The sequence below is a fragment of the Platalea leucorodia genome, assembly GCF_965183815.1.
Source record: "Platalea leucorodia genome assembly, chromosome: 2".
NCBI classification, from domain to species: Eukaryota; Metazoa; Chordata; class Aves; order Pelecaniformes; family Threskiornithidae; genus Platalea; species Platalea leucorodia.
This window is the reverse complement of record NC_138824.1, coordinates 16,189,438-16,215,125: the sequence shown is the minus strand read 5'-3', so window position 1 is coordinate 16,215,125 and position 25,688 is coordinate 16,189,438. Positions and strand designations below refer to the sequence as shown.

Here is a 25,688-nt window from a genome sequence, read left to right as displayed (position 1 = left end):
GAGCGGAGCGGCGCGGCTGCGGCAGCCCCCGCCGGCGACGTGGGGCAAGGGCGCTGCCGGCCGAGGGGCGGGGGCGGCGGGCCCGGCCCCGGGATTTCTCACCTTTGCCGAGCTCGGCCGGCCCCAGAAACGCAGCAGAAAGTTCAGCGTGCAGGAAGTTTGGGGCAGCTCGGGGAGTAACTCGGCAGCTGTGACTGCTCTGTCGGGCGGCGTGGGGCTTTGGTTTGCGCTTTTTGTGCCTTTTTTTTTTTTTTTCCCCCCTGCATACAAAGCTTTTGTGTTTCCCCCAAACACACAAGCAACCCGCAACAACAACAACAACCACAAAGTCCGGGAAGGGGGAGAGAACAGGAGAGAGGGAAGCACCCGTGGTGGGGAGAGCCGGGTTTCTTTGCAGAGACGCGGTCCCGTTCACAGCGGATCCCAATGCAACTGCTCATCCTCCTCCTCCTCTACGCTGTCGTCTGTGCGAACTTTTGCAGCCGTCAGGGCACCACTGCCCCTGCCCAGAGCGGATCTATAAAAGCCTTGCGGTCCTCGAATATCAGGCGAGATGGTAAGCGTCCCTCCGTCTTCTTTATTCCCAAGGGCTGCATTTACAGAGGAAGCCCCGAGCCCGGAGCGCGCCCCGGGGGCTGCCGTCCCCCCTTCCCCGGGAGCGGGGGCCGCGTCCCGGGAGGCCGGCGGGGGTCTGTCCGGGCGGGGGTCCCGGCCCTGGGAGCCCGGCGGGGTCAGCCGGGCCGCGGGGGCCGGTCCCCGGAGGCCGGCGGGGGGCAGCCCGGGAGGCGGGAGGGAGGTGTGGGCTGAGGGGGCGGCTCTGCCCGGGGGCTGCTCCTCCGGGCGGTCCCAAACTTCTCAGGGCAACTTCGAGGAGGTTTCCTGGGAGCCGGCGGCGGCCCCGGCGGCCCCTCCGGGCTGCGGGCGGCACCTCGCCCCTCACAGCGCGGGGTGCCCGGTCCCAGCTGCCGCGGAGGGCCCGGCCCGGCGCCCCTCGGCACCCGCGGGCCCCGTCTCCTCGGTGTCCCTCTGATGTGCCGACGCCGGCGGCAGTGCGGGGAGGGCGGCGAGTTTGTGGCGGGTCCGGCCCCGGCGGGGCCGCTGCCGTGTGCCCTCTGGGGCGGTGTGTGGCGGGCGCGGGAGGGCAGGCGGGCGGCCCCGCCGTCGCCTCAGGGGTGCTCGGCGGGAGCGCGGCGCCTCTCCCGGCCCCGCTGCGGCCTTTCGCCGCTTTCGGCTCCTGTCGTGGCTCTCGGGGTGCCGTCCTGGTGGAGGGCTGCCTTGGCGGGAGGGCCTGGGCCCAGGGCTGGGTGTTCGCCCGGCTCTGCTGAGCCGCGCCCCGCGAGGAGCGGCCTCGTCCCTTCTGGCAGCCGCACCGTTGGCAGGAGCAGGATGCCCAGTGATGGCGGGCACCAAGGAGGGCGGCTGCGGGCGTTCGGACACTGCCCGCCTGGTAGGGAGGGTGGTTTCAGTCTTCGTGTTTGAACTCGGGCGCGCTTCCCGCTGCGAGCCACCGGCAGAGGATATCCTCGACAGCTGAGGTGCTGTCGGGGGTCTGCAGCGCAGCTGCGCGGGACGCGAGCGCCTCGAGAGAGCGGCCAGCGCGGCCATGTGCTGTGGCCCCGTGGCGAATGAATGTGGAGGCTGCTTAAAAACAGCACCACTGAAATTCACCTTGGGAATCTGCTTGTTTGTGATTAAAGATAAAGAAAACCAGGTCTTTGGTTTGGGAAGGGCGATGAGCCTCTCGTTGGGGAGCAGCCTGTTGAGTTCCAACTTCACGTGGCAGGACCTGCTTTTGCACGTTGTGGTGTTCCTTCCTGTAGAGCAACATGCAAGATGTTCTCCGTGAAAATGAACAGAGTTCAGTTCAGTCGTCAAGTTAATGTCTTCCAGTTGCCAGAATTTATACATTTTATAAACCCTTTTTAAAAAGCCAGTCACTTGAGCCATCTCCAAGATTGTACTCTGTATTTGCCAGTGTTTATTTTTCAGCATGTATACAATGTGTGTAATGGGTATACAATTGATTTAGGAAGATGTTTTTGTTTCAGCTTTCAGCCATATTGAGCTTAATAATCTTTTGTATGCCTTTCCTAGTCACTGAAAGAAGGCATAGAGAAGGTGAAGAGGCTTTTTCTTAGAATTGAGGTAGTGAGTCTGGAAACAAGACAGAATTGCAGTTCCTTCTGTCTCAGAAGTCGAATTTAATCGAAGAAAAAATGTATGTGTTTGTAATAAAAGCATCCATCCATTATTTCTGTTTCATCCTTTAAAACTACTGTGTATTTTATCAAGCTTCATGACTTGTTAGCCTGCCATCTTAAACTCATAGAAGAACTGGGACCATCTCTGAACTAAGCTAAGCCAGCTTCCTTCCAAGTCAAACTCCAGACAAGCTTTTTTGTGGAAAACTGCAGTGATGTACTTAGAACTTTAAAATGTGTTTTACTGTGATCTTCTCTGTAGAGTCAGTGAAGACATAAGTAACCCCGAATATAAATAAAGTTTTCAGCTTACTGGCAGTGTGATGGGTGAAGACTTCCTGTGGTGACATTGCTTCTTGGAGCGATGAAGAGAACAAGCTTATGGGAAATGATTAGTTAATTCCTCTTTTCCTAGTTGTGATCATTTAATGGTGTGATTAAGCTTTGTACCTTTAAAATTATCTTCCACAACTTGTAGTGGCTGAACCTTCTGGGTACTGGGGTGGACTGGTACTGGGGCTGTTTGAAAGCGGCAGATGTATATGATATCACGTGCCACCTTTGACCCTTCCTGGGCCATATGCTAGTCAGGCCTGCAGCCTACAGACATAGTGAAACGCACCCACGCCGAAGTCAGACACCTTTGCAGTCCTTTAGCGGATGTTATCCACATACTGAGGAGGTAGTACATTTTTAGGAAGACCACATGCAGACCCCTAGCACGCTGCAGCCTTGCTCTCTCCTTGTGCTTGGGAATCCTCTTGCTTTTTCTCTGCAAAGGGCGGTGTGTTCTGGTATGGTCAGTGGAGCTGGGCATCAGGTCACAACATCTAAAGCACATCTGAAGCTGACTGGCCTGATTTTGCTCAAATGAACCAAAGTGTTGCTTGAGTTTGTTGACTAAAGGTCTGTATTTGTGCAGCCAAAGGTTATGAGCTGTATTCCCAATGTTGCATGCATGTGACAAGCTCACAAGCAAAGTGTTTAGACCATAGTTGGCTGTAGGCCACTAAAAGTATTTCTGTCTTTTATAATTTTCAGTGGTGTTTGTGTCTTGTTTTGGTCTGAAGCACTGATATGGAATAGCATTAAAGACATGTGGGTTGCATTGCTGAGTGAGACAGTATTTTATGTTTTGTAAATATTTGCAGACATGACAATATGGAATAGGATCTTGAGAGCACACAATACACTGGGGGTAGTATGTTCCAACAGTCTCTCTCAAAACGCACAGCAGGGATAAAAACTAATTTAATAATATGCCCTGGGTTGATGATCACGATTATTATGTTGTGGAATTGAGAGAGATACTGAAAAGCAAGCAAGGTCTGTTCAGCTCTTTAAAAAAATATTGTATCTTGGCAAGTCCAAGACCACCTGCACATTTTATTAAAAAAGAAAACAATCCTTTGGATTCCAGTTTTCTGTTACCCCCAAGCAGGATAAACTAGTCGTACTTCATACACAGAGCTCTAATGTGGAGGCTTGGTCTTGCTTGCGGGCAAAACAAACCTTTGCGCTATGCATGATTTGAGGTTGTCTTTCTTCTTTTAGCTTAAAAGAGGTTGGCCTGTTTGTAATTGCTCTTACTTAAGACTGAGGTGGCTCTGCGAAGAAATCTATAGATGAAGGGCAGCACATACAAAAAAAGTGCTATTTAATGACTACCAAACCTAACCAGACTGTACTTCCTGCTGAAGTTATTAAGAATATAAATAACCTGCTTACAAGACATCCTCTTGTCCTAGTGGAAGGACGGGCATTGATGACTCAGCTGTCCAGTGTAGCACTAATCAATTTTTTAAAGCATCCTGGAGATGCCAGCCACAGTTATAGCACATGCAGTGGTGTTTACTTAAAGTGTTTATTAATGCCATTACCTGTTAAGTCCTTTGAAGTTCGTCAGAATAACACACAGAGGGCTTCCAGATGCTTCCATTGTTCTCTTTGCCTCAGTTTCCCAATTTGCAGTACTGGGCAATACTACTGCCTAATTACAAGAAGTCTGCTGTTTTGTTTCTGCTATTTTGGTTGTGTATGTGTACTTGGAGATGAAAAGTGCTAAATAATATTATTTATTGTATGGTGTCTAACTGAAACATCAGTTGCTTTTTCTCATCTGTTACTGAACAAACATCTGTATGAAGGCTCAATCTAGGAAAGTATGCCTAGTCTGTATACTCAGACTAAGCATCACTATACATATTTTAAACTTTAAAATACAAAGTTTAAAGAAAAGGCAGAACAGAAGAGACAGCATAGTGTCAAATCATTTCAGTATGTAAACAACTGAAAGCCCTGGGATCAGTATCTTCTGATGTAGATTTGAAACCATAACATCAGACGATGAGATAAGTTTCTGGGCTCTTGTGGTTTTCATTCTGAATCCAAAAAATCAGGAATTTCCAAACTTTGGTTTGCTTGTGCACCACCAACATACAAAGAAAAATTGTACTTTACCATTCTGGGGAGCTGGCAACAGCTTTTGGCTCTTTGATGGCCTGTCCAAAGGGATGTGGGCCATTAACTCTACCCTCCCCTTCCCTGTGTTGGCCTGTGCACAGGGAAAAGCATTTGATGATTTGAGCAGTATTCTCTCACCAAATAGATGTTAACTGTCTGCTCTTGGGAAACGACATAATTGGTTTTTTTTTCATGCCATTTTGAAATGGCTCCTGTATCACTAGTGATAGAGGAACCTCAGTTTCGGAATGCACTTACTGAGTTCATTTTGTATTGGGCTTGTATACATGTTTTTTTAAAGGACTGTGGTAACATAAAATTATGTCAGCTGGAAAATAGCTAAAATAAATTTGCTTTTATAGGTTTTATTTTCCTGATTGTTTTTGTAGGTTTTGTAAAACATTGTGTATTTCAGGCTTCATCAGATTAAAAAAAAACACCTTAGTAATTTACCTGTAGTAATGCACTTTGGTCTACAACTGTTTAACTTTGATGATGTCTCTTATCTTTATAATTAACTGTTTGGATTGAAGTATCAAAGGATATTGCATGAGAATTCCAACCCTGACTCAGCAGCGAGCAGCACGGAGGAATTCTCCAAAGGAGCTTTGAAACATGTTTTATCAGGCAGATGTATATCATATAGTGGAAGTCACTTCACTTATAAACTCTCCAGCCAGTCTCTCAACACTTCTTGTTTGTTTTGTTTTTTTTTTTTTTAATGTATTTGTATGAAACTTAATTAGGCCAGCTAATTCTTAAAAGGCTTGCAGCAAAAACTTGATAATTTTATTGCTTTGATTCTTAGAAACTGAACGCTGCTGAAAATTCTAAAATAATGTTTTTTTTCACTGATCCCACAGAGAGGTGGTGTTTTATAAAACACCTAGGAACAGGCATAAATAGGAAACTCATGGGGAATCATTAGTGCAATAACATTCTTCATGTCCTTAACTTTGAGCATCTTTATAATTTGATTAAAATCAAGGCGCTCAGTCCTACAGGATTCTGTGATAACAAAGCTCAAATAGCTTATATGTAAGCGAGACAATGTTGAGTAAAACTAACTATATCTTACGAGGAAGCAGGAGTACAAGTATTTGCAAAATTTGTCAAATACTCTTTTAAAATAAAAAAAAAATAAAATGCATATGTATCATAGGCATGAATATTATGTACATGCATACACAAAATAAATATATGTTGTATCTTTTACATATCATCTAGTATAGGATATTATATATGCACATATATAATACATAAATCAGAGGACACAAGCACAGGGAAATGAGAATAAGCACACTTACTATAATTGGTTCCAAATGAGCATTAAAATAATAAAAATATTGTACCCAGGGAATTTTTTTAGAATACTGAAAAAAAAACCCAACCAGATTTAATGTAACTTTTTGAAGTCCTAGGTGAACAATGAACTGTTAGACAAATACTTGAGCCTGACTTTTCGAGGTAGTGAAGATCGTCTTTACATGATGTTGTTAGCTATGTAATTTATGGAATTTGGGTTGAAAGCAACAGTTATGTTGAAAAATGTTTGTCAGTTTTCCATGTTGTGAGTGGAAGTTCTGAAAGTAATTTACATGTTAGTAAATTTTTTATTAAGTAAAAAGGAATTTATAGGGAAAAGGATTATTGAAGGCAGAAATTCTTTCAACAAAATAATATACAAATTCACTACATTACATTTCTGGCACTCCATTAGACTCAGTGTAAATATTACATAAAAGGAAGAGATCTGCACAATGTCTGTTATTTATACAGCAAGAAACTCCTTTGGGGAACAGTAAATTAGAAGGACAGGGAATAGCTTTCTTTTCACACCTCTAATAATAGTACATATACAAAAGGTGCAGCGGAAGTTTGTATGTTTTATACTCCAGTCTTTTCATATGGATAGTCTTGCTTATATTAAAATATATCTGCAGCAAATTACAGACCGATCTCTTTAACAGCAAGTAAAATATCTTACAGAACTGGCTCTGAACACAGGAAGAGTAGGCAGCTGCCTGCTTTAAACTAGATTTGAAGGAGGAAAGGGGTAAACCCAGGCTTGCTAGAGATAAGCCTGGGGTCAGCACGCCAATGTTTGAAGGATGGCGTGCTAGTGAGGTCCTTCAGTCTGCCATCTCAGTGGAGGTAGGGGATGGACATCTATGCGACAGCAAAGATGCAAGGGCTAGGAATGTGTTAGAAACCATGGAAGCACCTGAGAGTGTTCATGTAGGAACTAGGGCTTCTCCCCTCAAAAAGATGGCAGGAGCAATAGCCCAACTGAAGTGCATCCACACCAATGCACACAGCATGGGCAACAAACAGGAGGAGCTGGAAGCCACTGTGCAGCAAGAAAACTATGACAAAGTTGCCATGACAGAAGCATGGTGGGATGACTCACACAGCTGGAGTGCTGCAATGGACGGCTTAGAACTCCAGAAGGGATAGGCAAGGAAGGAGAGGCAGCGGGGTAGCCCTGTATGTTAGGGAGTGTTTTGATTGTCTAGAGCTTAACAATGGTTACTATAGGGTTGAGTGTTTATGGGTAAGAATCAGGGGGGAGGCCAACAAGGCAGATATCATGGTGGGAGTTTGTTATAGACCACCCAATCGGGATGAAGAGGCGGACAAAGTATTCTATAAGCAGCTGGCAGAAGTCTCACAATCACTAGCCCTTATTCTCGTGGGGGACTTCAACTTACCAGGTGTCTGCTGGAAATACAATACAGCAGAGAGGAAACAGTCTAGGAGGCTCCTGGAGTGTGTGGAAGATAACTGCCTGACACAGCTGGTGAGGGAGCCAACTAGGGAAGGTGTCCCGCTGGACCTCTTGTTTGTGAACAGAGAAGGACTTGCGGGTGATGTGGCGATTGGAGGCCATCTTGGACATAGCGATCACGAAAGAGTTTTCGATTCCTGGAGAAGTAAGGAGAGGGGTCAGCAGAACTGCTACCTTGGACTCCTGGAGGGCAGACTTTGGCCTGTTCAGGAGCCTGGTTGACAGAGTCCCTTGGAAGACAGTCCTGAAGGGCAGAGGAGTCCAGGAAGGCTGGACATTCTTCAAGAAGGAAATCTTAAAGGCGAAGGAGCAGGCCCTCCCCATGTGCTGAAAGACGAGCTGGCAGGGGAGAAGACCAGCCTGGCTGAACAGAGAGCTTTGGCTGGAACTCAGGGAAAAAAGGAGAATTTATGACCTTTGGAAGAAGGGACAGGCCACTCAGGAGGACTACAAGGATGTCGTGAGGTTGTGCAGGGAGAAAATTAGAAAGGCCAAAGCCCAGCTGGAACTTTATCTGGCTACTGCCGTAAAAGACAACAAAAAATGTTTCTACAAATACATTAGCAACAAAAGGAGGGCTAAGGAGAATCTCCATCCTTTATTGGATGTGGGGGGAAACATAGTGACAAAGGATGAGGAAAAGGCTCAGGTACTTAATGCCTTCTTTGCCTCAGTCTTTAATAGTCAGACCAGCTGTTCTCCGGGTACCCAGCCCCCTGAGCTGGAAGACAGGGAAGGGGAGCAGAATGAAGCCCCCATAATCCAAGGGGAAATGGTTAGCAACCTGCAACACTACATAAACACACACAAGTCTCTGGGGCTGGATGGGATCCACCAAAGAGTACTGAGGGAGCTGGTAGAAGTGCTCACCAAGCCACTTTCCATCATCTATCAGCAATCCTGGCTAACCAGGGAGGTCCCAGTTGACTGGAAGTTAGCAAATGTGATGCCCATCTACAAGAAGGGCCAGAAGGAGGATCCGGGGAACTACAGGCCTGTCAGCCTGACCTTGGTGCCAGGGAAGGTTATGGAGCAGATCATCTTGAGTGCCATCACGCGGCACGTACAGGACAACCAGGGGGTCAGGCCCAGCCAGCATGGATTCATGAAAGGCAGGTCCTGCTTGACTAACGTGATCTTCTGTGACAAGGTGATCCGCTTGGTGGATGAGGGAAACGCTGTGGATGTTACCTACCTGGACTTTAGTAAAGCCTCGGACACCGTTTCCGACAGCATTCTCCTGGAGAAACTGGCTGCTCATGGCTTGGACGGGCATACTCTTCGCTTGGTAAAAAACTGGCTGGATGGCTGGGCCCAAAGAGTTGTGGTGAATGGAGTTAAATCCAGTTGGCGGCCGGTCACAAGTGGTGTTCCCCAGGGCTCAGTGCTGGGGCCAGTTCTGTTTAACATCTTTATCAATGATCTGGATGAGGGGATCGAGTGCACCCTCAGTAAGTTTGCAGACGACACCAAGTTGGGTGGGAGTGTTGATCTGCTGGAGGGCAGGAAGGCCCTACAGAGGGACCTGGGCAGGATGGATCGATGGGCCAAGGCCAACTGTATGCGGTTCAACAAGGCTCAGTGCCGGGTCCTGCACTTGGGTTAATGGTTGGACTTGATGATCCTAAAGGTCTTTTCCAACCCAAACAATTCTATGATTCTATGATATCAGAGTCCCAAAGGCTTAAAAATGTCCAGCTCCTTGTTGCCTCCAGAGCAATAATGATGACCTCCAGAGGTCCCTTTCAACCTCAACCATTCTGTCATGGCACCTACTGCAGCTGAGGGAGGGGTGGCGATGGGTGGAACACATCCTGCCTCAGAAGCAGTGGTCTGCCCCGCCTGCTCTGCCTTTTGTGGACCTGCAGGGATTTGACACTAGGATATTAAATGAGTCCTAAGGAATACCATGAAGGCTCTATGTTGGCATTCTCTGTAATAAGAATTTGCCCACTAATGGGGGAAAATTTAGTAGTACTCCTTTTAGTTAGTTGATTCAAGCTATATTCATGAATTGCCTCTGAAAATCCTGCTATTATATTTATGAGGTTGATTACATTATACCACATTTTGGATAAAAGAGACCACTTAGATCACTGCTTCTGGTGAGGATCTCCTGGCTAAAATACTGTATTGTGTTAGGTTACTTGACAGTTTGTTTCAAAGTAATCTGTTTACAAAGTTACGGAAATGTCCTGTTTACAATGTCAGACTGGCTAGATTTTCTTGTGGGAGTTTGGGTTTGGCTCTAATATTTTTAGTAGTGAACAAATTCAAATAATCTCAAGCTTCCTATTGTACTGGAGTAATCTTCAGTTTCATGCTTCCTTTTTGATCCATGTCCCACGCTGTGAAGGCCAACATCCCGTATTTCTGCTTTGGGAGTCAGAGCTCTGCATACTTGGAGATGGTGCAGGAGGACACACTTTACCTGCTGGACAAACTTCCTGCCAATGTATTTTAGCCCTGCTGTGCGTTGGGACTTGATGATGTTAAACTCTGTAAAAATATTTATTAAACACTAGGTCCATGAAAAACTTGAAAAATAGGTATCTTGACCTTCATTGCACTGAAATCAATGACAAAACTTCCATCAGCTCTTACTGGAGCAGGGTCTAGATCACAGTTTACATGAATTAATACAGAATAAAAGAAAACGCTTAGGAATTCAGTGATGAGTTTGCTATAGAATCATAGAATCATTTAGGTTGGAAAGGACCTTTAAGATCATCAAGTCCAACCGTTAACCGAGCACTGCTGAGTCCACCACTAAACCATGTCCCTAAGCACCACATCTACACATCTTTTAAATATCTCCAGGGATGGGGACTCAACCACTTCCCTGGGCAGCCTGTTCCAATGCCTGACTACCCTTTCAGTGAAGAAATTTTTCCTAATAACCGATCTAAAGCTTCCCTGGGGCAAGTTGAGGCCGTTTCGTCTTGTCCTGTTGCTTGTTACTAGGGAGAAGAGACCGACCCCCACCTCGCTACAGCCTCCTTTCAGGTAGTTGTACAGAGCAGTAAGGTCTCCCCTCAGCCTCCTTTTCTCCAGGCTAAACAACCCCAGCTCCCTCAGCTGCTCCTCATAAGACTTGTGCTCCAGACCCTTCACCAGCTTTGTTGCTCTTCTTTCGACACCCTCTGGCACCTCAATGTCTTTCTCGTAGTGGGGGGCTTATGTAGGTAAGCTTTACAATACTCACAGTTAAGATATTCAATTAGTGTCCATGCACTGAAAAAAACCCAAACAAGTCAGGGTAACTGATGTAGTTACAGATCATGTAGCAAAAGTACAGAGCAAAGGCTCATGGGTTCAATGTGTCCGGCTGCTTTTTCTCCTATAGCGACAATCTTGTGTGTCATCCACAGGGTAGGCTACAAGAGACTTCAGCTGCAGTACCTTTCTAAACAAGACCTTAAGGAAACCTGTCAGTATTTTTCAATATCTTGCATTGTTTCTGTTTCTGTTTGTGTTTTAAAGAGGCTCCAAGTATAATATGCATGGGTTTTGTTATTGTTTCTTCTTGGATCAGTTGCAGAAGATTTTTCTCATAGTTGTAGTTCTAATCTGATATGACTCACAATAAAAGTGGATTGAGGATAAAGCAGAGACCCAGACTGGTTAGAGAGAAGGATTAAAAATAGGTACACAGAATGTTGATTACTAGAAGCGCTGTGGAATTTGGAAACCCTTTATGTACCATTGTGCCCTTAAGTTTTCAACCAGGAATTTGCTTGAAAGATAACTCCTTTGCTTTAGCAAACCAGTGACAGACATGTTACATGAAAATGGCAAGTAGGTGGTAATAATGCCTTTAGATTCTTTGTAGAAATGGACCAACACAGCTTCTTAATCACAATGTGTCAGCAGAGATAAACACTGATAAGAATGATTTCACTAACACATCCAGATGTCAGGTTAAGGGCTTAAGACCTCATCACAGAAGCCTACAGACAATTTGCTACTTTGAAATCGATAGAAAGCCTCAAAGTTATGGTACCGTTTCTTTTCCTGGATCAGGCTGTAGGCCTGTTCTGTTGCTGCTGTAAGTTGCCTTCATGTTGCTGTGTTAGGTTGCTGAATGTTTGGAAGTCAGCACAGGGGGATGCTGGTTTGCTTCATTGCTGTCCATACACTGTGACCTGGGGCTCCCGACCCCCCATGCCTGCATGTATCCCTGTTGTTCTGGTAGGGTGGCTAGGTAGTTGTGAGAAGGGGACACGTTCTTTGCTCTTTCCATCCTCATAATGGCAGAGAACAGTTCTTTCTGGGTAGACCTGGTTTTATTTTTGTTTCTAATTAACACTTGTCACCCAGGAGAGTTTAATGACATGGTATGCATTTCTCACCAATTCTCATCAATTCATTAGATCCTGGAAAGTGGGAGCCAAAGTTAACTTGTTCTTCTAAGCAAGAGATAAAACTCTTGCATCATATAGTAGCGATCTGGCTGCTCGTAGTATATATGTGATCTGCTTTTATGTAATTAGCACCTCCAAAGTCAGTTCTCTGATGGTGCGTGCCACTTTTACTGCACAGTGCACTCAGAGTGTCTTGAGTGGTGCCTCTGAGAAATGGACGCAGTGACAACCCCACCTTTGCAGCACCCTTGAGTGATGCTGAGGTGTGTTGGGTTTGTCCTTGGACCTGCACGGCAGAGCCAGGTTTTGGTGTTACATCCCCATCCCCATACATACAGCCTGCCTCCCAACAGACTTCAAGGCACAAGTAATTCCTTTGGCCACATGTCAACATGGAAACAAGCATCTCTTCAGAAAAGAAACTTGTTTGCACCACAGAGGAACCTCATGCCATACTCTAGCGCATGTCTGGGGACTGATCCTGGATCTGCGTCATTCCCACAGTGGCAGACAGAGGAGGATGAGAAGTGGACCAGTGGGGCTGTTCAGCCTGCTCTTTCCCCAGTCCCCTAACGAGTCACAGCACACGTAGCAGGCCTTCACTGGGCAGTGTTCATGCATTTGATGACATTTTCCTGTGGGCAGTAAACACTCTATGGTAATACCTTCTCTTCCACTGTAGGGGTTGAGCCCTGGCAGTTTGGAGAGGCAGTCATTACATGTGGGCAAAGACTGGAGATCCTTACCAGGGTGCAGCTGTCCTTAAAATGCTGTGGCCTTGCTGTCTGTGCTGTCCCACCTCCTGTCCACTGTCCTGCTCAGAGCTGGCACTGGTTTTGCAGGCTCAAAGCCATGTGACGTACTGAGGTAAAATAACAGGGCACATGGATAGCCATTTTTGAGGAACAGAGAATCATACAAAACAACAGCATGATGTCCTGCATAAAAATCAAATATCTTGGCTCTCACATGCTTGCCTGAAAATAACTCCTGTGGCATGGGAGTTAAATAGCGGTCTTCTCTCCAAAGAAACCCCAGAACAAAACAGAGAAAGCTATTCTCCTCTTGTAGTTTCTTTGCATGTTTCTTGGGTTTCGTTTCATCTAGTGCATAAGGAAATAGAAGGCTGCCATGAAGAAGGAATCATAATGACCTGATGTGTCAGTTCAGTTTATTTTATTTGAAGAATGACTTTAAAGGCTTTTTTATCAATACGTGCAGGATATCTCAAGGCTTGCAGGTGCTGCCTTTTCTTTTTGTACAGGGATCTTGTCTCAGGATTTCTCTCTGCAGCCTTACAATGACAATACTGTTTACTGATGCTACTACTATTTTTTGTGCCATCACCAACTCTTGCAGGACCTAAAGTCAAGCCTTGTCAGGCAGATGGCTTTTCAGCTTACCTTAGGCAAGCCATTAGTTAAAATATTGACCAAGGAAAAAAAGTGTCACCCTTTTTTTTATCAGAAGAGAGACAGAATGTATTTCTATATATGCTTTTGCAGTCAAGTGATTGCAAATTCAAGTACACATCATTGTAGTTTTGACAATGTATTTGTAGCACTTCATTTTCAAGAAGGCCTTCAAAGATGATTGGCCAAACCAGAACAGAAATACCCAGAGCTGCCTTGTTTCTTTCTAGAGAGGATAGCCAGCCTGGTCACCTAATGCGACTTCTGCTTCCCTTCTGTTCCCGTGGGTAGGAGACAAGCATTTCCTTTGCTTATTTGTTATAAATCAGTATTGTTGATTTTTTATTTTTATTTTACATTTACTGTAGCTAAAGCAAAGCCTACACTTAAGAGACAAACCGACGTGAACTTCATTATTTTGTTGGCTTGATGTTTTTGCCAGTTTAAAATTTTTTAAAATTACCAGATAAAATAGAGGATCCCGTGCCAGCACATGAATCCAGGCAGTTCTGTAAATTGGTTTTGACAGAGGTTCTTACCCGTGCAGCAGTAGTTGGCACAGCTTTTCAGAGCGCGTGAGTGGGCCTGCTGAAAGAGCTGACTAGAAGAAACCCAGGGAGCTCCCACGAGGGACTTAGCTGAACTTCTGTAAGAAAGCTACATGCCACATCCAAGATACACTGTGCTGGCTTATGATGGGTACTAATAAAGAGTTCATACCCGTAATGATTGCTGAATGGTTTCACATGGAATGCCCTTTTTTTTCCTGCACATATGCAGCATTTGTGTCAAAAAGCTGGTAAATTTTGACTTTCCTGAGGCCCAGAAAACCAAAGTTGAGAATAGACTGACAATAGTGAAAGCTGAAGTTTTCTAGTACCTGTCAAATCACCACATTTACTACATTGAAAACAAAGCACTGCCCTCACAAACATTTTGCCAAATATTTGCTCTTATAATAAGGCAAAGGAAAGCAACCAGAAAAAAAAGGAAGAAAAAAAGATTTTAGCAACAGAGACATTTTCATTTCAATCCTCGTCAGGACAAAAAAACCCCCATTGCCAGATGACTAAACATGTGGGATTAATGTGAAACATATTTTTAAAATGAAATTCAAAGTTACATTATGTACGAAGTGGAATTGACTACACAGCCTTATTAAATGTACAAAATAAAGGAAACAGAAGAACTAAAAATGTTATCTTTCTTTTTGTTAGATTCATTGTAGAGCTAGACATAGCGGAACTAAAGGGTAAAATCATGCTAGTTGAGCATGTGCATTACCAGCCATGTACTGAGTGTCAGAGGGAAGATGGGGAAGGAGCTGCAGCCCTGCCTCCGATTCCCAGTTAATCTTCCCCTTGGATGTATATTTAGGGACATGGTTTAGTGGTGGACTTGGCAATGCTAGATTAACGGTGGGACTTGATGACCTTAAAGGTCTTTTTCCAACCTAAACGATTCTATTCTAGTCTAGTCTAGTCTAGTCTAGTCTATTCTGTAAACACAGTGCAATAGAAAAGGTGTCGTTGTAAATCATGACTAAGGCAGAGAGGCTGGAAGAAGTTGGATAGTGTGTTAAGACTCCTCCCTACTCCCTGCTGAAGTACCTGCTCCATGTCTTGCTGAGGAACACAGAAGGGCATCCCCTCGTTCCAGTGTGTGCTGGACGGGGCTCCCTCCTGCCTCCTCCCCTCTGCCCGAAGAACTGAAGCCACATCTTAGCCCTGTGCCAGCAAACAAGCCGATGTACTGCCAAATGTGACTTTTTGCAGTTCCTCCATGTGGTACTGCAGCTTTTGCTAAGAGAAACAGATGATGTGTTTGGTCTCTGTATTCCTCACTGAGCTGTGTGGGAGAGCCAGCCCACGTGCACCTCACGTGAGGCGTATCTTTTGTGTCATTTTGGGTCAATGCATGCCATTTTCACTTCCCACGGAAGATGAACGCTGGGTGTAGATCCTGTCCTCACCTTACTCCCAAGACTGGGAATAATACAGTTTTAAGTATTATGTGATTGTGCTCAATTTGTGCAAAAGTAATTTACTGTAATTGTGACCTTATTAACGTAGTGTGATTTCAGCTGCTGTTCATCTCTTACTAATGACTGGTAAATAAAATGCTAATCTATTTTACAGCTTTTGTGTTGCAAAAGTTCAGGTGTTCAGATGACTTAATTAGCATCTCATTTCTGCACTACACTGAATCTAATCTGACAATTTTTAGACATCTTTGCTGAGAGGAATCAAACTGTAATGAAGCTGTTAATGCTACTCTAGTTTGAGTGAGGTCCTTGTTTCCAGTATTAACTAGTATTCCTAGATTCATACTCTACGGATTAATATTTGACTTTTAGTAGAGAAGAAAAGAGAAGAAATAGAACTGGTTGAACTATGTATAAAACAATTATGGCTTTTCTCCCCTGTGGCTGGCAGAGAAGAAACGAATATTACAGAAAGCGTGAGAGGCAGCGTCTTCATGTGCTCTTTCCTCTAGATCTGGTAGCCAGAGACCATCCTGTATGCATAGAGACGTATGCTTGAGGAATCTTGAGAGAAAGTAGTTTCTAGCATTGTGTCTCATAAATCCATCAGGATCGCTCAGTCCACACTGGGGCAGCAGCTGATACCATCTAATTTTAAGCACATAAATTATGAGTTATTCTTTTCTAAGCTGTATTATCCTCTGGTGGTTACTGTCTCTCCCTGTGATTATTCTGGCAACGTCTAAACTAAACTGTAATGAATACACCTCACACAGCTTCAGTTTCCCTCCCTGTGGAGAAATCCGCAGCCGCAAAGGTAGTCAGGCTTGCATTCATGCTGCCACAGATGGGGGTGTAAAGTGGAGGTCATCGGGCTTCTTTGGAGAGATTTCTCATTTCCAGTGCTCTCAAGGTCCTAGTTTTGAGACCTTAACCATATTCTGTAACCTTTTCCTGCATCCTGTTTTTCTAAGAGAGAAGCGGTGGTTCCTGGTCTGTGTGATTCTGTACACGCATGTATCTGTGTGTGTAGCAGCTAGTCTTTCTATGGAAAGGTAATCCAATGCCATGCAGTATTACTTGATTCTAGTGTCAGTATCTGTGTTTCCATAGAGCATTCTAAAGATAATACGCAGCCTCTATGCTATAACATTTGTGTTTCATTCCTTCAGCTCTTCCTGCCAGAATAATTTCAGAATAATCCTTTTCATTTGCCTCTGTTTTGAAAAGAATCCCTGCCATGGACCAAATGACATTATCAGCCAGTGAGAAGGTTCCTGTGTCACTTACAGTTACGATTTCTCTCCAATAAGTGCAAAGTGTTACAAATTTATTTAGTTCCACTATCCCTGGTAGTACGCATGGGATCTAAGCTCATGCTCATCTCAGAGTATCTGGGACCTAACTCCAAATTCAGGTGTCCAAATGATACAATTTTGTTAACAGGCTCTACAACCTTCTATATAAACTCCATACAGAACTTTTTATTGTTGTGGTAGACATAGAAAAGCAGGTCACGCTTTTTTGTTTCTACAGTTTTGGAGCTGTCTGTACATAAAATTTTTATACTACAGTAATAAATGTGTTGTTCTCAGCTATAATCATGTTTTATATTTCAACGAAAATCTAATCCTATGTTGTTTTGAAGAATTGATGTCATATGATCTTGATGAAATTAATAGCATTGTGAAGGTCTATTTACTTTTTGTATTCTTTACATCTATTGCATTGCAAACAGAATGCTGGTGGAGCTGCTATGCTCTGGAGACTGTTCTGCACAAATCTTCACAGAATCTGCAAATTTTTCTTTCTGATTAGTTTTTGAGGGAGCTTTTTCTTAAATATAGGGCTCAATTGTGTAATAAAAACATTGTTAATCAAAAATGCATGCTTTCTAGTTTGAAAAAGAAACCCATTTGAAATCATGACAGCTTATTTGAAGATGTGAGCAAAATGTAATACTTTGCAAGATATAACATGTGGTATTGGATAACTGCAAAGTGCTGTTTCATTGAGATGTGTCAAACTCTACTACTTGAAATATTGCTGTTTTCTTAATTATGTATGGAATTGAAGAACTATTTTTATCTCTTGAGGTCAACTCAAGTTTTGCAACCATATCACAGTAGGAGGTAGTTCATTAAATACCTGTATTTTCTATATTTACAGTAGATTGAATGCCGGTATTGGCATTTTTTCCAAAATCTGAGACTTCAATTGCTGCTGTACAGAAATTTCTCTTTCATTGTTCTTGGTTCCAATTTACCTGACAAGTGTAGAGTGAATATTCTTTTTTTCATTTTGTTTAGTTCACTCAAAATTGAGAAATCAGTTTTGGCTTGCAGAAAACCACAAAACAAACAGAACACAAATGGAATGATCTGTTTTCTCTTTCAGTCCGTAAGTAAAAAACAACTACAAGTGTATGAAGTCAGCATTGCAGAGAAAAACATCCAAAATACAAATAGGAACATACCTGCACAGATGCTTTCAAAAAGATTTACATTTTCACTTCATTTTATTTTGGGGCCCATGAATCATTTCAGAAATATGACCACTTTTGTGTGAATAGGAGCAATGGGAGTTCATTAATAGGCAGTATTTCCTTTATTTACCAAGTCAGACTTGAATGCAAAACATGTTATGGTACTTCTTTTTCTGATGCTTTCAACACAATTAAGGTAATTTTATTTAACTAAGAGCTATTTAAAATGCTGGGATATGCACATTTTAATTGAATTCTGATTTCTATCCAAATGCAGCTTGATGCAAATGACAGTCAAAACAATCATTTTCATTATTATGAATATGTTCTCTGACATCTGAAAAAATCATAAAATTCAGGATGTGCAATAAATATATGGTGAGACAAAGTAGCTTTAAAAATTATTAGACATAGCTCATCTTCCTAGGGAGCAGAAGGAATCACCAGATCTTGTGGTAAGTTATACTTAATTGCAGACAAATATGTTCTTAGTGGTTGTGTCTTTAAATAGTCTTTTAAAACAAAGAAGCCTGAAAAGTCAAAATGAAAACTCAGGTTAAAATTAAAGATATAAAGCTTGGTTTCCTACTAGTAGCTTTAAATCCCAGCTGAAATCTCAGATGTGAATCAGTCCATCTTCCCAACTCCACAGTAGATCAGAAAACATGTCATGAAGTCAGTCACTTTATCTCAGGTCCTGGCTGCAGGCCTTTGAAAAGTGTGCGTGTGTATACGTATGTATATACATCTGTATGTAAATATGTACACGTTTGCCTTCTGCTTAAGGGATTCTTATACATTTGCGTTTAGATTCAGACTGCCTTTCATTTTACCAAACTTTGGTGGTTTGAAAAATGGGGCATCTTGTTAAAGCTTCCCTTATAATTGAGGGGGAGAGAAAGGCACCTGCAGAGATCTGTTCATCCCATTTGTTTTAGATGTCCATCTTCAGGTGGGATGAATTACCTTCTTCATGTGCCTTCTTTTTGCACTCAGTACAGAGCAAGTCTAGGGCAACTAGGTCAGTAGCACAGCAAGCTCAGAGAAGTACCTAAAAATATTCCAGTTTTTATCACTCTCTGAGAAATCTGAGTTGGGTCTTCTTGATCTCTTCAAAATGCTGCATTTTTAGGATAAGATTAAAGATTTCTTTAGCGTGATGAACAATGGCATTATAGTAGTTATTTCTGACTAGCAAGTGATATCAGTACGTCACTCTGGGAGTGTGAGCTTCAAGAATAACATTCGCTACCACTGCTTTTGGGATAAAGTGTGGAGGGTTCACACTACTATTGGAATAAGAGCAGGTTGAGTATTAGATTTGGCTTCCTTTTTTTTTTTTTCAGGATCACAGGCGGTTATTAAATAGACTTAGACCAGCATATATTTGTGCAAGATCTTGTGTTAGCATTTTTTTATATGTACAGAGGTCAATTGAGATTATACATATCGCCCCTGCCAGCTGATTTAGACCTCATAATGGCACTAGGGTCTGACTCGTGGAGAATGAATTTGTCAGAGGTTTCTGGCAGGAACTGAAATCACTGCTTGTAGGGAAGCAGCTCTCAGCGATGCCTGGTTGAGGGTACACAGCCATGAAAGTTGAGCCAGAGGTTGCTGCAGAGTTGGAAGTACTGGGGGAAAAAGGAGTTGGTTGAATGTCAACTCCCAGACTTCAAAGAACATGATTAATCTTGCAGTGGTAGTGTTCCTCGGACGATACCTTTGGGTACGGGCTGGGTGTATGAACATGTAAGTGCAAACATGAAGCTACACTTTTTGAGCCCATTACCTCTCTACCTTCTGAATCTTTGCAGTTGTGTTTGTCTCACTGCTCAACTGAAGACTCTTTCCCCTCTACCTCCCTTGCCTCATCCTGACCCAACCTGCTCAGGCACAATGCTGACCGAGAGACCTGTGCCTGCAGATCTCCTCCCTGGACCTGCAGCTGTAGCGCACGTGGTCACTGCCTTCTACATGTCTACCAGCATCTCGAGCTGTGTAATGGGAGATATTTGATGGCTGTATACCAGTACCATATTGTAAGATACTTTTTTCCCCTATTGATCAGCAGATGAAAAACCAAAGAAAAAATAATCCCACACACATTTAGAATTTGGTTTAAAATATATTTTCTTGCTTAAAATAAACCTATTTAAATGCAGATATAAAATGTCTAAATCTTACTGTGTTAAGGCCTAAGCTTTATTTCATATATTGAATTCAAATAAAATGTAATTCTTTGGACAGCAGAAGTAATGCAACCTGATCTCTTAAGGCTTTGTACCTCATTGGTAGGCTGTGCTGCGAAATGTGAGCTGCATTTGAAACTTTGCCCAGTGTTAAGGCATACAGTAATGTTCTCCCTCTGGGTTGCCTGCAGACCAATGAGGATGAGGTTCATGCTGCTTCCCTGCTCCCAGGGCGGCATTAATACAGTCTCTCTCCTCTCCGTTTTCCTGCCTGTCTTCAGAAAACTAACAGAACTGTAATACCTTTGAGGCTTTTATCCTCAATTTAGCCAACAGGTTCAATACTTACTAGGGAAGCTCACAAATGGGAATATAGGCATAGAGCAAATTCACACTGGTGGTGTTATTGAGTGCTAAAGTATTAAAAAATAGATTTTGTGTATACCTAGAAGTCCATTTATGGAAGCACTACAACACAGAATCAGGCCTCTGCATTGCCGGAGCTCTCATCCCACTGGAGCGTGGGATAAAGCTAGCAGGGACTTCAATGGGAATAGAGTATTGAGGCTTTCAGAAATCCCCATCCAGTCATATTTTTATTTCCCAGGGAGTTATGAGTATTTCAGATAGTAGAATTTAAACACATAAAGGAAGAAAGTCAGAGTCGTAGGAAGTAGGGAATTTTTCTTGTTGAAAAAGAAGAGAAAGGGAATGTCTCTTCTTGAAAATGATAATAGTCAAAAGAAGTTAATGAAAGCAAGAGTCCGGAGAGAGTTTGTGCCATTAAGAATGGACGTAAGGTGTGTATATCTAAACTTGCCAGTAAAGGGAGTTAATGTGTAATTCCCATCTGAAAGTAGAACATATACATAACACAAACCATAGATTACAGACTTCATGGGAGACGTAGAGGGGTAAATCACATTTTGGATATTGGACTGAGATTTATATCTCGGTAGGAACACCATGAGTCGGTAAGGTTTGTTTAGCATTGTGCACTGGCTCTGAATCCAAAACAGTTGCAACTAGAAACTCAATATTTTCTGGACATCCAAATACTGTTTCTGGTTTACACGTACTGCATTTACAACACAAATAAAACATCATAGCTCAGCGTGTCCCATTTATTCCTTTTCAAGAAAAGATCCCAGCCCATTCTTATTCAGCCCTTTACATTATTTCCTTCCAACTACTGGTGTTAAAAAAAGTATTTGCAAGCTTGGACTTTTGTCCCCACAAATAACTTGTACTTTAAATGGTATAATTATTAATCAGTTGTCTTTTCAAAGTTAAGCTTGAAAAGCTTTACATTCTGATACACCAGAAATCCAAACCTGAGGAAATGCAGACGTGTCCAGTGGGGAGTTTAAGTCTTGCTTCTTTGTCTTACAGCTGTGAGGCATCTTTTATTTGGATAAACAAACTGCACAAAAAAATTGATGAAAGAGCTGGTGAATAGAAATGCAGAAGTGAGACGGTGTATAAATAACACGGTACAGAAAAGCTAAGATGGGATTCTTTCTCTGACCCTCTTTGGGAATAGATGATGGAACCCAATTTAACTGAAAAACGGTGTTTCTGTAGAGGTCTCGTAAGGATTTATTTACACAATAAATTCACTTCCAAAAGTTCAAGTTGTAGAAGGCCTGATTCAGAATACTTTTAAAGGGTATTTGATTGCATCTAATGTGAGACAAATGGTTTAATAAGTTTTGAGCAATGCTAAGACACTTCTGGCGTTGACCATAGGCCCTGGAAGATAATGACATTGCTACTGTTGTTTCCAATGTGCAGAACTTGGCCCTGAAGGAAACTGAATAGAAACTATCATTAAATTAACTGAATATTTCTAGGGCTATGAATCCAAATTTAATTTTTAATTAAAGAATTTAAAAAATCTATAATCAAAAAGATGTTTTATTTTGTTATCTAATATTATAAAATCGCTTATGCTTATTGTAGTTTTAAGCTGCCCTCCGAGGAGCTTGGCAGAAGTACTATCAGAAGAAACGTATCAGACTGAATGACTAATTTGGCCTGTTCCAGCAGTACCTACCAAGACATACAAACCAACAATCATAAGAATTCCTTCTTGGCTGTTATTATTAAGCTTAGATTAAACAGAAAAGCAAAGGCAGATGCATAGAATATGTTGGAAATAGTGATTTGGACAAGCAGTGGCTGTTTGTCCTCTCCTTTGATTATTATATGTTGACACACTGAAAAAACTCATTTGGATGTGATCTGAACTGAGGGATCTCAGCATCAGTCCTCTTTTGGTCTGAATAGCAGTCCACTCTGGGGAAGGGCAGTTCAGAATGAAGGAACTGAAGATAATAATAGCATTTCATATCTTAAATTCAGCCTGCACCTTGAAGGCTTTTAACAGGCATTAAAAATTAAGCTAAGGTCCTCATTTCTCTTCCTGCATCTCTCCATCTTTTCACTTGACATCTTCATGAGGTTCACAACTGTTAGTTGGCTTTCTTCTCCTCCTCACTGGCTTGATCTTAAAAAAATGCTGAGAATTGTGGCTCAGATATAGCAACACATGTAAACGTGTTTAATCCTGGGAGTAGATTACTCAGTGTCCTTTACATTTTGCAAGCTTGGTCTCTCTACTGTAAGCTATAGTCCACTTTCAAGGGTGGTTTTTTGCCTACATGATTGGAGTCTTCTCAGCTTGATTTTTCTCTCCCATTCTTTGACTAAATAATTTTCCTTATTCATACATCTAACTATTTTTGTCCTTCATTTCTCTGTGTAGATCATTCCTCTTTCTAACCTTCAGTAGGGGTAAGCAGTGCCTCATGCTACCCACAGTTTGTCTTTCACTTCTCATGCCTTTTTCTTTGTATGCTATATTCTGCTAAATCAGCATTTTTTCTGAGGTCTGAATCTTTGCCCATTAATAGAGCTATATCTGTCTTCCTGCTAGGCAATATTTCTAACATAATTCACCGCTCTTCACATTTCCTATGAAATCCTTTGCTAAAAAGTCACATTTTTTTTTCAACATAAAATATGTGCTGTTGCTTCACTTCTGTCCTTTTTTAGGTTACACTACAGGTGGAAGGGCTGCCTCAGTCCAAGTCCCTGTGTAGAGGTCAAGTGAGCTTCATCTTAAAAATAATATATTCTGTGCTACTGCTGGTACTACTTGGTGGCCGTACCAAAGCTGCTTAGCAACCTTCCTGTAATTCTGGACATGATTTGGCGGTGCTAAGTTTACCTCTGTTTGCTCCCAAGTGAACTCTGTCCTCTAGCTTGGGTGGTTCTCTCTGGAATTAACTCCTTGGTGTATTTATGGAAAATGATCATGTTGCGAATTGATAAGCTGACCCTTGCTAATAGGAAGATGTTCCGAGTCATTTTGTTTCCTGTTCCCTTCTGGAATGCAGAACTAGCACACTGGTCTCCAGTTTTAGCACATGAACACTATACTGCTGTACAAGCAGTGACAGCGTATTAAGAATGATTGAAAACTAATAGAGATGACAGAAAAATTAGGTTTTTGGCGCTAAGTTATTAAAATGCTTTTCTGAGTGACAATAAGTTGTTTTGTGAGCAGCAAACCAACAAAGACTGGTTTCTTAAGGATTTTTAATGTTCATGGTGAGAGCCAGTATAGAGTGCTCCCATTCTGCAACTTTCTTCTGAGTGGTGTCACTAACAGAGTCCATTTTTCTAGCTGGACTCCTGTTTTCTCTTAACTTGTAGAAATATTGTATCTTGCAACCTCTTTTCCTATCTCAGACTGGTTCCAAATAGGTTAAAATCCAGTAGTGAGGATTGACAAGCAGACATGTAGACTTAGTGTGTTCACATGGGAAACCAACTCTAAAACTCTGTTTGCCTGTGAATGTGCTGACTCGATATAAGATCACTTTGTGTATTGAATGTTATTGTGCATACTTCAAGCATAGTGATTCTATGATTCTATAGTATAAGTATTAAATTATAGCTCATCAAGTGCAAGGCTCACATGCTTAAAAATACTAAGATAGTTTGACGAAAAATATATATTACTAAAGAATTTATGTGGAAACAGTTTAAAGGCCAGTCTCATGCCTGTATAAAGGACTAGCTCTGTCTATTTACCATGGTCCTTTGCAGAAAGTGGAGATAATTTTTATATTCTTGAAATATCAGGCATATACAACCCATTGAGGTGGTTAAGTGTCAGAGTCCTGAAGCTTTGCACCTCTTGGATTTTATGTTGGCTTAAGTGGAAGAAAGTGGGCAAGACCATTTGCCTCTCATGATTTACTGGGTATTAAATACTTAGCAGAATTCTCCATCAGAATGTGTCCCATCTTCCAATACCCATTTTTGAACCTCTTCTTTTTAAAAGCTTTACTTTTTGGCCTTGAATCAAGACAACACTCAAGCATGTACTTCCATCCCGTTGACTTCAGTAGCATTAAGCTTCTTTGTGTCCATGCATGTACATTGTAAACAAAGGTCTGACTGCAAAAGTTATGTGAACCAGTTGCCTAAAGGTGAAAATCTGCTTCCAGCATACACTGTCAAATCTTCATACTTAGGAGATCACAAAGTGTGCTGCTGCATGCCAGCAACTGGAGCTGAGGGGGCTCTTGGCAAAAGTTTCATGTCGCTGCAAGGTGAAGCATGACCAATATTTGCATTTGTTCAGAATAACCTAATGGATTTGGTATTATTAATCTTTGGGTTTTTTTTCTATTGAGAGGTGCATTGTGATCTAAGAACGAATAAGGCTAACATAAATTGTGCAATAAAAGAAGCATGAATACTTTTTTTAGGGTGGAAAGACTTTGAGGAATCTTTCTCTTACACTGAAGCCTACTTACACTCCATCTGTGTATTATCATTATTCCCATTGTGGTTGCTGATCACCATGTGGATGTTGAATTGAAAGACTGATCTCACCATCTCTCTCGGCTCTGAACAAAGGCTCCATGTTTTGAGTCTTCAAGACCTTTCTCTTGTTTCATGCCACTGTAGCTTGAATGATTTCAGCAGAAGTAGGATGCTGCAAAGGAGTGGCCTGATGCGTTAAGCCTGTAATGCTGACAGCGGCCTTTCAAATAATGCCATTGTGGTGGACTTACAGTATTGTGACAAACACAGGTCTATTTATCCCAGGGTAGTTTTTCTGCAAGAGGAGTTCTTGCAGGACTTGTAAGCAAGTTTTAGACCAGAAGAAACCACTAGACTTATTCTGGCATTCTTCATTAAGCAGACTATAATATTTCACCACATGATTACTTCATTGCAGTGACACATTTCTGATTAGAGCAAATTTTTGTTTCATTACTTAAAAATCCTATTTTTAAACACTTGAACTTGCTGGAATCCATTGTTAAGTTATTCCACTGGTTCAGAGTTTAATTTGATCTCATTTTAAGTCTGAATTTGTCTAGACTTGTCTTTGAACTGTAGCAGCTTGCTGTGCCTCAAATATAAATATTTGCAATAATGGCAGTGGGAACAGAAGATGTGTACTGGCTAAGAAGATGTTCAATATGTGAATTTGCTCTAGTGTGAGAGGTTACTCCCAGCTTTTTAAGGCAATAAGACAAGCTTATTCTTTATGTCAGTTTATACAGTTTTATCACCTATGTGACTGGCCAGAATTCAGATTTTTCAAGATAACTTAGCACTTTAATAAACTTTAAAATATGATGTAATATGAAATCAAATACCCCTGCTATACCTATGTGAGGTATATCCCAGGATGGTTTCCAGACTCAGAGCAGCTTATGATCTACTGGTGAGAAGCATGATCATAACAAAGGTGCTTTGCCAAAAGTGTGT

The 25,688-nt window shown here is 42.2% G+C and overlaps 1 protein-coding gene across 2 annotated transcripts in view; it reads left to right on the top strand.

Annotated features, from left to right (window-relative positions):
* Positions 1-295: 295 nt before the first annotated feature.
* The window catches only part of PDGFD (platelet derived growth factor D), a 143,893-nt gene continuing 118,500 nt past the window's right edge, over positions 296-25,688 (top strand). For both annotated transcript variants that reach the window (XM_082333288.1, XM_082333287.1), the window contains exon 1: positions 296-556. In XM_082333288.1, the coding sequence (XP_082189414.1) occupies positions 427-556 (130 nt within the window). In that variant the 5' untranslated portion in view covers positions 296-426. The remainder of the gene's footprint in view (positions 557-25,688) is intronic.